The 12,244-nt window shown below is 43.5% G+C and overlaps 1 protein-coding gene across 5 annotated transcripts in view; it reads left to right on the forward strand.

Annotated features, from left to right (window-relative positions):
• The window catches only part of DGLUCY (D-glutamate cyclase), a 96,944-nt gene that overhangs the window by 18,110 nt on the left and 66,590 nt on the right, over positions 1 to 12,244 (forward strand). For 4 of the 5 annotated variants that reach the window (XR_006282434.1, XM_038406774.2, XM_043517831.1 and 1 more), the window contains exons 2-3: positions 4,288 to 4,399; positions 10,660 to 10,813. Coding sequence is in view for 4 of the 5 variants with exons in the window: in XM_043517831.1 (XP_043373766.1) it covers positions 4,288 to 4,399; positions 10,660 to 10,813 (266 nt within the window). In the remaining variant the exon portion in view is untranslated. Of the gene's footprint in view, positions 1 to 4,287; positions 4,400 to 8,300; positions 9,471 to 10,659; positions 10,814 to 12,244 lie in introns of those variants that run through there. The other variant, XM_043517830.1, reaches the window with a different exon arrangement.

The raw sequence follows: 12,244 nt of genomic DNA on the forward strand, positions 1-12,244 counted from the left end.
CTAGCATTGGAGGCATTCAAAGAGCTCCCTGATTTGGGCACCCCTTCACCTCCCTATTTAAAAGTCACGCAGGGAGTGGGCGAATCTTTTGCCCTCTTTTTGGACCGCCTAAGGACGGCATTGGATAGGGCCCCTAATTTAACACAAGACGCCAGATCAGCATTGGGGGTAGATTTAGCCCTTCAAAATGCTAACCCCACGTGTAAGAAGATTTTGGTGACTTTACCAAAATCAGCCTCTCTAGTCGACATGATTGAAGCCTGCACTCGTGCCCCCTTGGTGGAGGAGGAGGATAAGGCAAAGATTCATGCACGCGCCTTGGCGGTAGCCTTAAATACCTCCAAGTCAAATTGGCGTAGAGAAAGGGAGGGGGCGTGTTATTAGTGTGGAAAGATGGGTCATTTAAAACGGGATTGCCCCAAGAAAAGGTTCAGACTAAAGCGCCTTTTTTGTATTTGGGACTTCGGATCACTGACTGCACCGTACGCCCCCAGCAGTTGAAAATCTCTCCTCATGTGCCCACACTGTATGATGCACAGAAACTGCTAGGTGAACTGCAATGGCTTCGCCCCCTTTGTGGCATCACAAATCAGGATATAACTCCTCTTCTTCCTTTATTAGAAGGGGGGAGAGCCCCTGGAGATAAACGACAACTGTCGGTACTACAGAAGCAAGCATTACAACGAATAAGACAGAAGGTGGGGGAGGGTTATTCTGGGAGATATCGGGAAAACTTACCCTTCGTGGTAGCGGTCTTTAGCCTAGATGCAGTATCGGAAGCGCTATTATTTCAGTGTGCTACTAGGGATAAAGACCCCCTAGTCGGTTTGGAATGGATATTTCCACCGTGTAAAAATGTGCGTACGGTAACTTCCAGAATTGAAGCAATAACCATGCTAATAGTGCAAGCGCGGAAAAGAGTAACCGTAATGACAGGAATTGATCCGCATCAGATTTTGTTGCCATTTTCAAAAACGATGATTACACATCTGTTGATGTATGACACCGTGTTTGCTCTTGCCCTAGCAAATTATCAGGGACAATTGAGTTGTCATTACCCTCCCCACCGCCTGTTTTCTTCCCCGTTGCAGTTGGAAAAACACCTTATGAGACAGGAGAATCCAGTGACAGGAATAACAGTATTTACTGATGCGACGGGGCGAACCGGGAGAGCAGGGGTAGTCTGGTGGGATGGACATACTTGGGCCCATAAGAAGGTTATTAGCGAGGGGTCGGTACAGATATTAGAACTCCTCGCTATACTTTTGGCATTTGATCACTGGAACCAAGAATCGCTCAACGTGATGAGCGATTCTAAATATGCCGTGGGGTTAGTAAACAGGTTGGAGAGAGCTATGCTGGGAAAGGTTCATAATCCAGCATTGCAACAGATACTCTTGTGCCTCTTGCGTCGACTTAATGAAAGAAAGTATCCATACTTTGTAGGCCATATAAGGAGCCATACTGGCCTGCCTGGATACTTAAGCACGGGCAACGATCAGGCGGATGCACTGGTGGGATCCGTAGTAGTACCCAATTGGTTTGAGCAAGCTCGCCTGTGTCATGGATTTTTCCATCAATCAGCGAAAGCCCTAGCGCGACAATTCTCTCTACCTATATCCCAGACCCGAAGTATTGTAGCCTCTTGCTCAGAATGTAATAGGTTGACACCCACCTTTCCCGCCGGGGTTAATCGCCGAGGTCTAGAGGCTTTAACATTATGGCAGTCAGATGTCACCCAATATAACCAATTCGGTAAGCAGAAATACATCCATGTGTCAGTAGACACCTTCTCTGGAGTTATCTGGGCTACACCCCACGTGTCCACGGGCAGTAAGGATGTGATAAAACATTGGCAGGCATGTTTTGCTGCATTAGGGGTGCCCCGATCGATAAAAACAGATAATGGAGCTGGGTATGTGGCCAGGCGCACCGCAACCTTTTTGCAAATGTGGGGGATAATACACAAAACAGGAGTGCCAGGCAATTCGACAGGCCAGGCCATTATTGAACGATCTCATGGTACTTTGAAAGGAATGTTGGATAAGCAGGCACAAACTGGACAGGATGCAGTAGTTCAGACACCAGCTGGGCGATTAGCTAAAGCGGTATATGTCCTTAATTGGTTGCAACCTAGTAGTGCTGATAACAATCATGTTCCAATGCAAAGACATCTAGGAAGTATTGGGATAGAACATGAGCAGAAGAAACCTAAGGTGAAATGGTTTGATTATGCCTCTCAACAATGGAAGGGGCCAGCACAATTGCTAACCTGGGGACGGGGTTATGCTTGTGTCTCCCTTGATGAGGGTCCTTGGTGGATACCTGCTAAGTGTGTGCGGCCATGGCTACAGCAACCTCGCTCGCCCTTGAACCCGGCGCCTGGAGAACAAGGTCCCGCGCTTGGAGGGGAAGCATCAGAGGAGGTTGTGCTTGTGGCCATATCCTGTTTATTTCCAGAATGAGGATGTGGGTTATCGATATTGTTATAGTTTTATTGCTTGGGTTACAGGGGGGACTCCTTGTACCCCTACGCGTGCGAATGACGTATAACCTATGGGAACGTCTAGCATTGATAGCCAATGTCACACACTTTTGTTTGTCTGATTCTGTGGCAGCCGGGGAACTACTGGGCACTTGTCTTGTGCCCATATGTCATCATCCCGAAGAAATTGGCAGTCACACCATGCTTGCAGCTTATGCCAATTTGTCTTCACAGTATTCGAATATGGCAAATTGGGGCCCCGCCAATTACTCCTTGCCCCCTGGGGCCCTATCTTTACATACCCCATACCCAGCCGGGGCAGATAATGTAATGTGTGCACGAGTGGTTAATTGCACACGCACAAAGGTACCCATGGGCTGCCAAACCGGAAGTGCCCCCCTTTTGAATTGTACTAATGCGGTTAATGTTTCTTTTAATTATGGACATATTATTTTGCCGTCTGGTTGGTTTTTTACCTGCGGCGAATGAACCTTTAGTTATATTCCTGCCAATCTAAGTCATAATACCTTGTGCTGTCTTAGCCGAATGACCCTTTTGTTGCCCGGAAAGAATCAGCAGCGAAATCGGCGAAGCACGGCCCTGCAAAATACGTGTTCCGCCGATGTTACCTTATATAGTCACTCAGAATATTTGGCTTTGCTGAATGCTGTTGCAGGCATTCCTGGCTTTGCAACTTATTACATGGTGCAAACTTTGAATGCATTAGCTTGTTTTGCTGTTAAAGCGCTTAATGCTATATTACAGGCAATTGCTCTTTCAAGTATGGAACGACAGGAATTAAGAGATGCCATTTTAGATAATCGAGCTGCGATTGATTTTCTATTGCTTAAGCATCCCTGGTGTTGCTATTATGCAAAATGCTTTTAATTTAGAGAAATTAATGTGTTGGAGTATTAAACAGTTTAATCTAATTTTTGAAATATTAACTGAGTTATTAATCGATGTAGATAGCATTTGCCATGCAGTTTTATATAATAGTGCTGCGAGTGAATTTTTGTTATTAGCACATGGACACGGATGTGAAGATTTTGAGGGTATGTGTTGTGTTAATTTGTCAGATCATTCTCACTCTGTTCATGAGTTACTTGCAAAATTAGAACAAAATATGAATAACATCATTATAGCACACTCTTTTATTAATTGGTATCTGTATTTGTATAATTTGTTTGTGTGGTCCATATATAGTTTAATGTATGTGTTGGGGAATGTCACGGATGATTCAAGCTGCTTTTAAACAAAAAGGGGGAGATGTGGGAAATGCTGAGTATCAGATGTTTTAGAAATGTGTGCCAAGTAATGGAAAATAACAGTACAAGAGGCGGGGCTGCGGGTGGCAAGTTGAAGGACAAGGCCAGAAGATTTTGGCTGGACTGAGGACTAAACTTTGGCTGAACTAAGGACTAATGAGATAAGCAGCACCTGAGAGTCTTTACCACCACAAGATAATGGAACCCAAAGATAAGAATGATGAGAACATTGGGTGATAAACAACAGAAAAGGAATAAACAAGTGCTGTATATATATTGCTGTGGGAAGGGAAATAAAGTGCTTTTTACCAGCAACTGTGTCAGTTGTCCTGTAAGCCAGCCTGCTAGCAGCAACATTTGTGATTTGCATTTTGTTTTGAGACTGAGAATTGCAAATAGAGAGGAGACATGGCAGAATATTAAGAGGAAACACAAACCTTGAAACTGACACATTTGATTTTAAAGCAATAATAAAATGCATGTGCTGTGTTTTTAAGTTTATAATCCAGTAATTGTCACTTTCTTCTGTTCAAGGATGAAGAGATGGTTTTTACAGGAGGCTTGAAATCTCTTCTTCCCCTTACAGTCAGAAGTCTAATTAGATTCAACAAACTCAATATAAGTAATACTTCTGGAATGGCTGAGGGTAAGTGAACACAAGAGCTGTAGGTGGACACATAAATCCCATTCCTAGATAATAATAAATGGCCAGGATTTTTCAAAAGCACATAAGTGAAATAGATGCAGAAGACAGGATGTTTGTATCTATTTCACTTGGGTTCTTTTGAAAATTCTGGGTGTCTAAAAGTAGGCTCCCAAATCCATATTAACTCACTTAAATGGCTTCATTTTTAAAACTGCAGAGCACCCAGAAGCTCCCTGTAATGTCAGTGGAATTGGCCCTTTTAAAGCACCAAGTGTATATTAATTACTGGTTTGGACTTTATTCTGTTTGCACATTATAAATGTGATCAAGTCATGATCACTTGAATCTAAGCTATCATTAATTTTTAGGTCTGTGATCAGTTCCTCTTTATGTCAAGATGAGGTCTAATATAGAATTTCCCCATGTTGGGTAGAAAATGTTTAGAGTTAGGAAATTGTCATCTATAATATTTAGACATTCCAAGGATGTTTTTTATGGGCAGCATGAGACCTCTAGCATCTGTCATTCAATCTGAATTTCCCTATGATCATGTAGCTTTTCCCCTCCACACATTATAGATAAGTGCATAAGGAGCTGGTCATCCTGTTCCCTTGTGTGATTTTGTGGCCTTTAGCAAACATCAGCTGTTTACATCACTGTAAGGGCCAAGCTATTTCTGCCCAGTCCTAATCTAGGTGGGTTAGACCAGGGGTTCTCAAACTGGGGGTCAGGACCCCTCAGGGGGTCATGAGGTTATTACAAGGGGGAGTCGTGAGCTGTCAGCCTCCACCCCAAACCCTGCTTTGCATCCAGCATTTATAATGGTGTTAAATATATAAAAGGTGTTTTCAATTTATAAGGGGAGAGGGGTTGCACTCAGAGGCTTGCTGTGTGAAAGGAATCACCAGTACAAAAGTTTGAGAACTACTGGATTAGATAATGTATCATGGAGTCTTATAACATTTCTTCCTACTTTTCTACTGCTGGTATTAGGACTCACTTTACAAGAGTGGTTGCTACATCTGCAACATGTGCTAGCCATGTTCCCCTTATTAAAATATTGCAAAGCTTCCACTTGGGATACAATTCATGTTTTCATTGAACGTCGTGTGTTAAATTTGACAGCCAGATCTATTGCTCCATTTAGCAGAGCAGTACTTCAATCCTTGTTAATTGGCACTCTGTATCCCTCCATCCATTCTTAAAATAACTGCTTGCCAAACTATCCCAAGAATGGACATATGCAGAGGACACTCAAAGAAGAAATGAAGGTTACTTATGTGTAACCAGAGTTCTTCAAGACAGACTCTGCATGTTCACACTCCCTGCTCACCTTCCCCTCTTCTGTGTAGTCCTAATTAAGTAATACTGTTATACTCTGCACTAGCAGTGGAAGGAACTGAGGGGGCAGCTGGTGCCATGCCCCCTTTTGTAGCCTCCAAATGTGCTTGGACACTGATAAGTTGTAGGAGGGACATGTGAGCACTCTAATAGGCATTACTACCAGCAAGTTCCACTGTTCATGCTACACCGGTTGTCACCTCCCAAGGGTGTTACTATGCAGAGTCCTCCTTGAAGAATTCTAGTAAGCTTCATTTTCTGAATTTGTAGTAGATTTCTAAGCTATGGATGCATGATGTCAGATGGTTTGATTGCTGTTTTTAACCTCATGTGTTCATCTTCATCTCTGCTCAATAAAAGCATACATGTATGTTTTCTGGAATATCTTCAGCAAAGCAGGACATGTCAGTGGACTTCAGAGGGGGAAAATGTTTAAGTGTAGTATTAAATTTAATATATTTATTTACATTTAGTATTAAATATGGTTAGTAATAAAATGTAGTGCATTTATTTAGTAATAAATGTATTTCTGTAGTTAGTATGTACATTTAGAAATAAAATTTATTTCTGTGCTGTAAACTTCCTAGAGATTGGATTTGGGGGGGAGCATTCAGTACATAAATTTGTGCATACCTCAATTCTCACCTTTGCTTTGCAATTTTTCCTTTAAGAGCAGGGTGGGTAGCCTTGTCTCTTGGTTTCCTGTCTTTTGTCAGTTTAGGTCAGGCCTAGGATGTTAAGTTAATATTGATATTTTTTCCTTTATGTAAAGATCAGCTACTTCTATCATGTCTCAGATATATCAGTTGCAGTTTGTATAAGGATCCGTGGACTGGAACCCAGGTCTGCAGAGCCAAGGACAGCTGAAGTTCACAGAGTGCCACTAGGACGGTATGCAGTGCCATGTCCAGGAACCGCTGTGGAGAACAGGCACTGCAGGAAATACCACCCAGAATGACAGTAACCTGCAGTGCTCTGATGGACCAAGTGCACTATTTATTCTTCTTCGAGTGCTTGCACATGTCCATTCCCACGTAGGTGTGTGCATGCCCCCAAGCACAATTGCTAGAAATTTTCCCCCAGCGTTATGCATCGGGTTGGCTCTAGCGCCCTCTGGTGCCGTGTGCACATGGCACCTGTATAAAGGGCCCTGCCGACCCCATTCCCCTTCAGTTCCTTCTTACTAGAGTGACCAGATGTCCCTATTTTATAGGGACAGTCCTGATATTTGGGACATTTTCTTCTATAGGCGCCTATTACCCCCCACCCCCTGTCCTGATTTTTTCACACTTGCTGTCTGGTCACCCTACTTGTTACCACCTGTGATGTTTGGCTGGAATCCTTCATTACTTAGGCAATTCTTTCCTAATGGTTTTTTCATACCAGTTTTAGTGTAAATCCATGTTATAGTTAGTAATTAAAGTAGTTTTTAGTAGTTTTAGGTTTCAAATAGCTCCGATGCTTCCACACTTAACTTGCAGGGTTGTCTGCCTTCCTGGTGTTGGGGCATGCCTTGGTTGCCAGGTTTCAAGCCCTGCGCTGCCTACAATAAAACTATGCCTTTGAGTGACCCCCAACTCATGTTGTCTCAAGTGCCTGGGGGAAGCTCATAGGAAAGACTGCTGCCAAATCTGCAGGGACTTCAGACTCTGGACCAAGAAGGACTGAGAGACTTGACTGAAGGTCCTCCTCTTCATGGAGGCAGCCTTAAGACCGGCTTCGGAGCCACACTCAGACTCAGCACCAAGCACCTCGGCTTCTGTGCCGAGCGCTCATCCATCGACCTGGGACTCAGCAGCCCTCGCCCTCCTGTAGAAACCCCGCAAGCACCAAGAGAAGACCAGGTCTCTGGTGCTGAAATCAAAGGGAGACAGGAAGAGAGCGAGATCTGCGCTAGACCGTTCGTCTCCCCCAGCACCAGAACATCAGGTGTCGACAACTCCAGTGCTACAGCAAACTCCTTGGACACCTACAAAGGAGCAACCTCAGAATAGACAATGCACCAGCCAGTTTGCTATGCCGTCAACTCCTAAGGTGTTCACAATGGCTAATGCATCCGATGAAGTGAGCTGTAGCTCACGAAAGCTTATGCTCTAATAAATTTGTTAGTCTCTAAGGTGCCACAAGTACTCCTTTTCTTTTTGCGAATACAGACTAACACGGCTGCTACTCTGAAACAATGGCTAGGGACCGTCTCGCCCTACCACTACCAGGATCCCTGGAGGGTCAAGACCAGAGAACCCAGAACTGGCTATCCAATTGCCTCAGCAGGTTCTTCTCCTCTCACCACGAGTGGTCTCTCTGACTGGATATTGTGAGGGACATCTTTCAATGGTGGAGGTTTCTGCTTATAGACCTGTTTGCCACCTGCATCAACAGGAAATGTCATCAATTCTGCTCCCTGCGAGGCCATAGCCCAGGCTCCCTCACAGACACATTCCTGTTGCCAGGGCAAATCACCTGCTCTACGCTTTTCCTCCTATTCCATTGATTCACAGGTTCTGGTGAAAATCAAGCAAGAGCGAGCTCGAGTCATTCTCATAAACCCAGCATGACCCAGACAGCACTGGTTCACCACTCTCCACAGCATGTCCATGGAGGTGCCAATTCAGCTTCCACTGCACCCAGACTTGATCTTCCAGATGGCCAGCTGCTACATCCAAATCTCGTCTCTCTCCATCTGACACCCAGGAAGCTCCATGGTTGAACCCGGAGAATCAGGCATGCTCTGAGCAGGTCCGTGAGGTCCTACTGAGCAGTAGGAAGCCCTGCACCTGAACCACCTACCTTGCAAAATGGAAGCGATTCTCCATCTGGTGATCCCAATGACAGATCCCACCTTTACAGTCATCTATACAGCTTATCTTGGAGTACCTGCTGCTCCTGAAACAACAAGGCCTAGCCCTCTTGTCAGTCAAGGTCCACCTAATGGCCATTTCTGCCTTCCATCCCAAGGTGAACAATTGAGCAGTCTTCTTCCATGAGATGGTTGTCCGATTTCTCAAAGGCTTGGAAAGGGTATACCCTCAAGTCAGAGATCACTTGTACTGATGGCACAGTTAGTCCCAGATTTTTGAAAGGTATTTAGGCATTGCTGTGTTCAGCATTGCAACGCCTGACTGATTTAGGAGCCAGTTGATTATCAATGGGAATTAAGCTCTTAAGTGCCTAAGTCACTTTAAAACGGAGATTTAGATTCAGTAATGGGGCAACACAGGGTTAATGAGCTAATGTGAGCTCAGGGGAGCTGTTCCCCCTTGCATCTGTGAGAGACGCTAGGATTGGAGGAATTAGCTTAAGAGGGAAAAGCACATCTCAGTTGATGACAGATCAGGAAGGAAAGCAGAGATTCAGTCCTCAGCTCCTGGAGAAATGGCTGACTGAAGGCAGGAACTCCCCAGATGACACTAACTGATGGACCCTCCATGAAAGAAGGTCTTGACTCATCTTGAGATGGAACCATTCCCTTCTATTACTTGTAAACTCAGTTTAGGGCCACAGCATGACAAGTGCCCTCTGAAGGAAGAGAGCCTTAATCCAATTTTGGGATGATTCATTTGTGTTAATTGCCCTTGTTTCTGTTTGTTGACTATCCTGGAAGGTGTGGAGAGACTTTAAAATGACCTGGCCAGAAGGCCACGTCACGGGAAGAGGCAGACTACCGCAGACGGTATCTGATGGGGAAAGAACTGCTATACCATGCCTGGCTGGCCACACGGAGTTGCTAGTGGTGAGTCAGTCCCTTCACAGGCTCCTAAATCAGTTAGGTGTTGCAGCACTGAGTACAGCTAAGGACAGTTTCTGCAGCTGCTATTGGCCGGGAATGACAAACTGCAGCCACTGGGAGCTGCAGGGGGCCTTGCCTGCAGATGGTCAACATAAACAAACTGTCTCGCGGCCACCAGTGGATTACCCTGATGGGCCGCATGCCAAAAGTTGCCAATCCCTGAGTACAGAAACACGTAAATACCTTTAAAAATTTGGGCTTTAGGGACTATTAATCTGTGTATTTTATACTGTAGACCAGACCTGCCCCTTTGACTGCATCCCTGTTGTGGTCAATGAGCATTACATATGGAAAAAATAAAAGATTTTAGTAGTTGCTGTTTAAAGATGAATATCTGCTTTTTCATTTATTCTCATTTTGAAAAATCTCAAAGATGCTAGAGGCCTATTACAGAATAGTAGCTTGCAAAAATGACATGCTTTAAATTAAAGGTGGTTTTGAGTTGATTGCAGACCTGTCTGAATCTATAATAATTCTATTATTTTCCCTCCTATAATTTAGAAATAGCTGAAATGACTTGAATCTAACCTAACAGACAAAATTTCACTCCTGGGAGAAAACCCTTGTGTGCTAAATTGCAACCCAAGTACATTTCCAAGGCCAAGTTTCAAATGCCTGTGAAAAATGGGCTGTGTAATGAAAGATCTTTACTTACTAGACTGGTTTTGAGTTGCAGTTTTGCATTAACACAAGAAAAATAAAGTGCTGTATGCACAAAGTATTGTACTCTTTTTATTTCTATGCCAATATTTACATCAAATAAAATAATCTGTTCTATAACACATCAATTTGCCAGACTATTTAATTGACGTCATTGTAGGTCTCTGGTTTCCCCATAAAATAGCTTATTAGAGAAAAGCCACCCTCTCAAACTGGTGAATGCCAAGTACTTACACTACTAAAATGATTGCAGTAACATTGACTGTGAAGAGCATATCTAGGAGTGATTTTATAAACAGTCTTTCCAAAAACATTGAAATTTTATTTAACTATAGTAGTCTGTATTATATTTAAAAATTCTCTTTTTCAAGGGAGAAAAATCTCTTCTCTAGGTAAAATCCATACAGAAATATTACTGTCACATATATTAACAATTGAATTAGTAGCTAATTGTTCCCTTTAATGCTTTAAGGCTATAAACAGGCAAATGTTGTGATTTTGCACAAATCTCTTGCTGATGACTTTGAAAAGTTTTGCCATGCAAATGATGGACCTCTCCCGCTGCTGTACAGAAGTAAACCAGGTGAATGGAAATGTCCTTCTCTGAGCAGCAATTGTGATATCAGGTAAGTGTGGAAGTCTTTCCAGGTGTCACACAGGTCTGATATGAATACTGGAAATTATTTGAAGATAACATTTTTCAGAGTGCAGACCATCCATAGCTTTGTACACAGTGAGCCCAACTTGCTCTCAGTTATACCTTTGCAACTGAAGAAAATGGACTGAGGCAATAGCATAGAATTTGACCCATTATCCTTGTTTTTGACAAACACCCCTTTACAATCTGAGTTGTCAACGTTTCAATTGTTTCAGTGATCCGAAAAATGAAGTTATGTTTAGTTGCAAAGATCTCTCAATAGTAGACCTCAGAGTTAGCCTATATTATTTTTCCCCATTTCTGCTTTATCCAATAGCAGCACTGATATAGTTGCTCTACATTGCTCAGAGGTGGTTAGGAGACTGACTTCTGGAGCAAGCAGTCAGAGCAAGAGTCAGAACTGTGAAAAACAGCGGCTCCCTAATTTTGTAATGCTCATGAGAAGGAGATCGGTCTCGGGAGCATTTGCCTAGTAAGAATAAAATGTGCAGATGGCTTCAATGTATGCACGAGGTTTCTGGCTTAACTTCAGTTGTGTAGGACAAGCAAGTTTTTACTGTTCTTCGAGTGATTCCACATTCCACTATGGTTGTGCACATACCCCATGCACAGATATCAGAGATTTTTTTTCCCTCAGCAGTACCCAGCAGGGTGGCTCAAGTGACCTCTGTTGCCAAGTGTCACTGCATGCTGGTATAAGAGAGCGCAATCTTCCCTGACATGCTCAGTTTCTTCTTACCTCCAGTGACGGTTGTCAGAATGATACAGACTTGAAGTAACAAGTGTTTCCCTCACTCTTTTCTGCATATAGATACTGTTATAAATGAGTAGTTTGTTAGTTATAGTTAGTTTCAGTGCTTAAGCATGGCCCCTTCCCAATCCCTCTTCAGAGACCACTCTCGAAATTGCCCTTCAATAGGAAGTCTAATCTCTTCTTCAGGCACAGGCCATAAAGGAAGTCCCGTTGTACCTCAGGAGGAAGGGCATCTATTCCTGCTACTACTTCATCCCCCCAGGACAAATGGGGGTCTCAGGCCTATTTTACATCTAGGAGAGTTGAACAAATTCCTGAAGAAAATAAAATTCTGCATGATTACCCTAGCTTCAGTTATTCCTTCCCTGGAACAGGGGGACTGGTACTCTGCCCTTGACTTAAAGGATGCTTGCTTCCATATTGCAATATGTCATGACCATCAGAAGCTTCTCAGATTCGTGGCAAATGGTTGCAATTATCAGTTCATGGTGCTTACATTGGAGCTGTCAGCTGTTCCTTGGGTGTTCATGAAGTGCATGGCAGTTGTGGTAGCTCATCTATGAAAATTGGGTGTCCCTGTGTGTTCCTGTACCTGGATGACTGGTTGATCAAAGGTCAGTCCAAGGCTCAAGTCCTGCCCACTAT

The sequence above is a fragment of the Dermochelys coriacea genome, chromosome 6 (assembly GCF_009764565.3).
Source record: "Dermochelys coriacea isolate rDerCor1 chromosome 6, rDerCor1.pri.v4, whole genome shotgun sequence".
Lineage (NCBI taxonomy): Eukaryota > Metazoa > Chordata > Testudines > Dermochelyidae > Dermochelys > Dermochelys coriacea.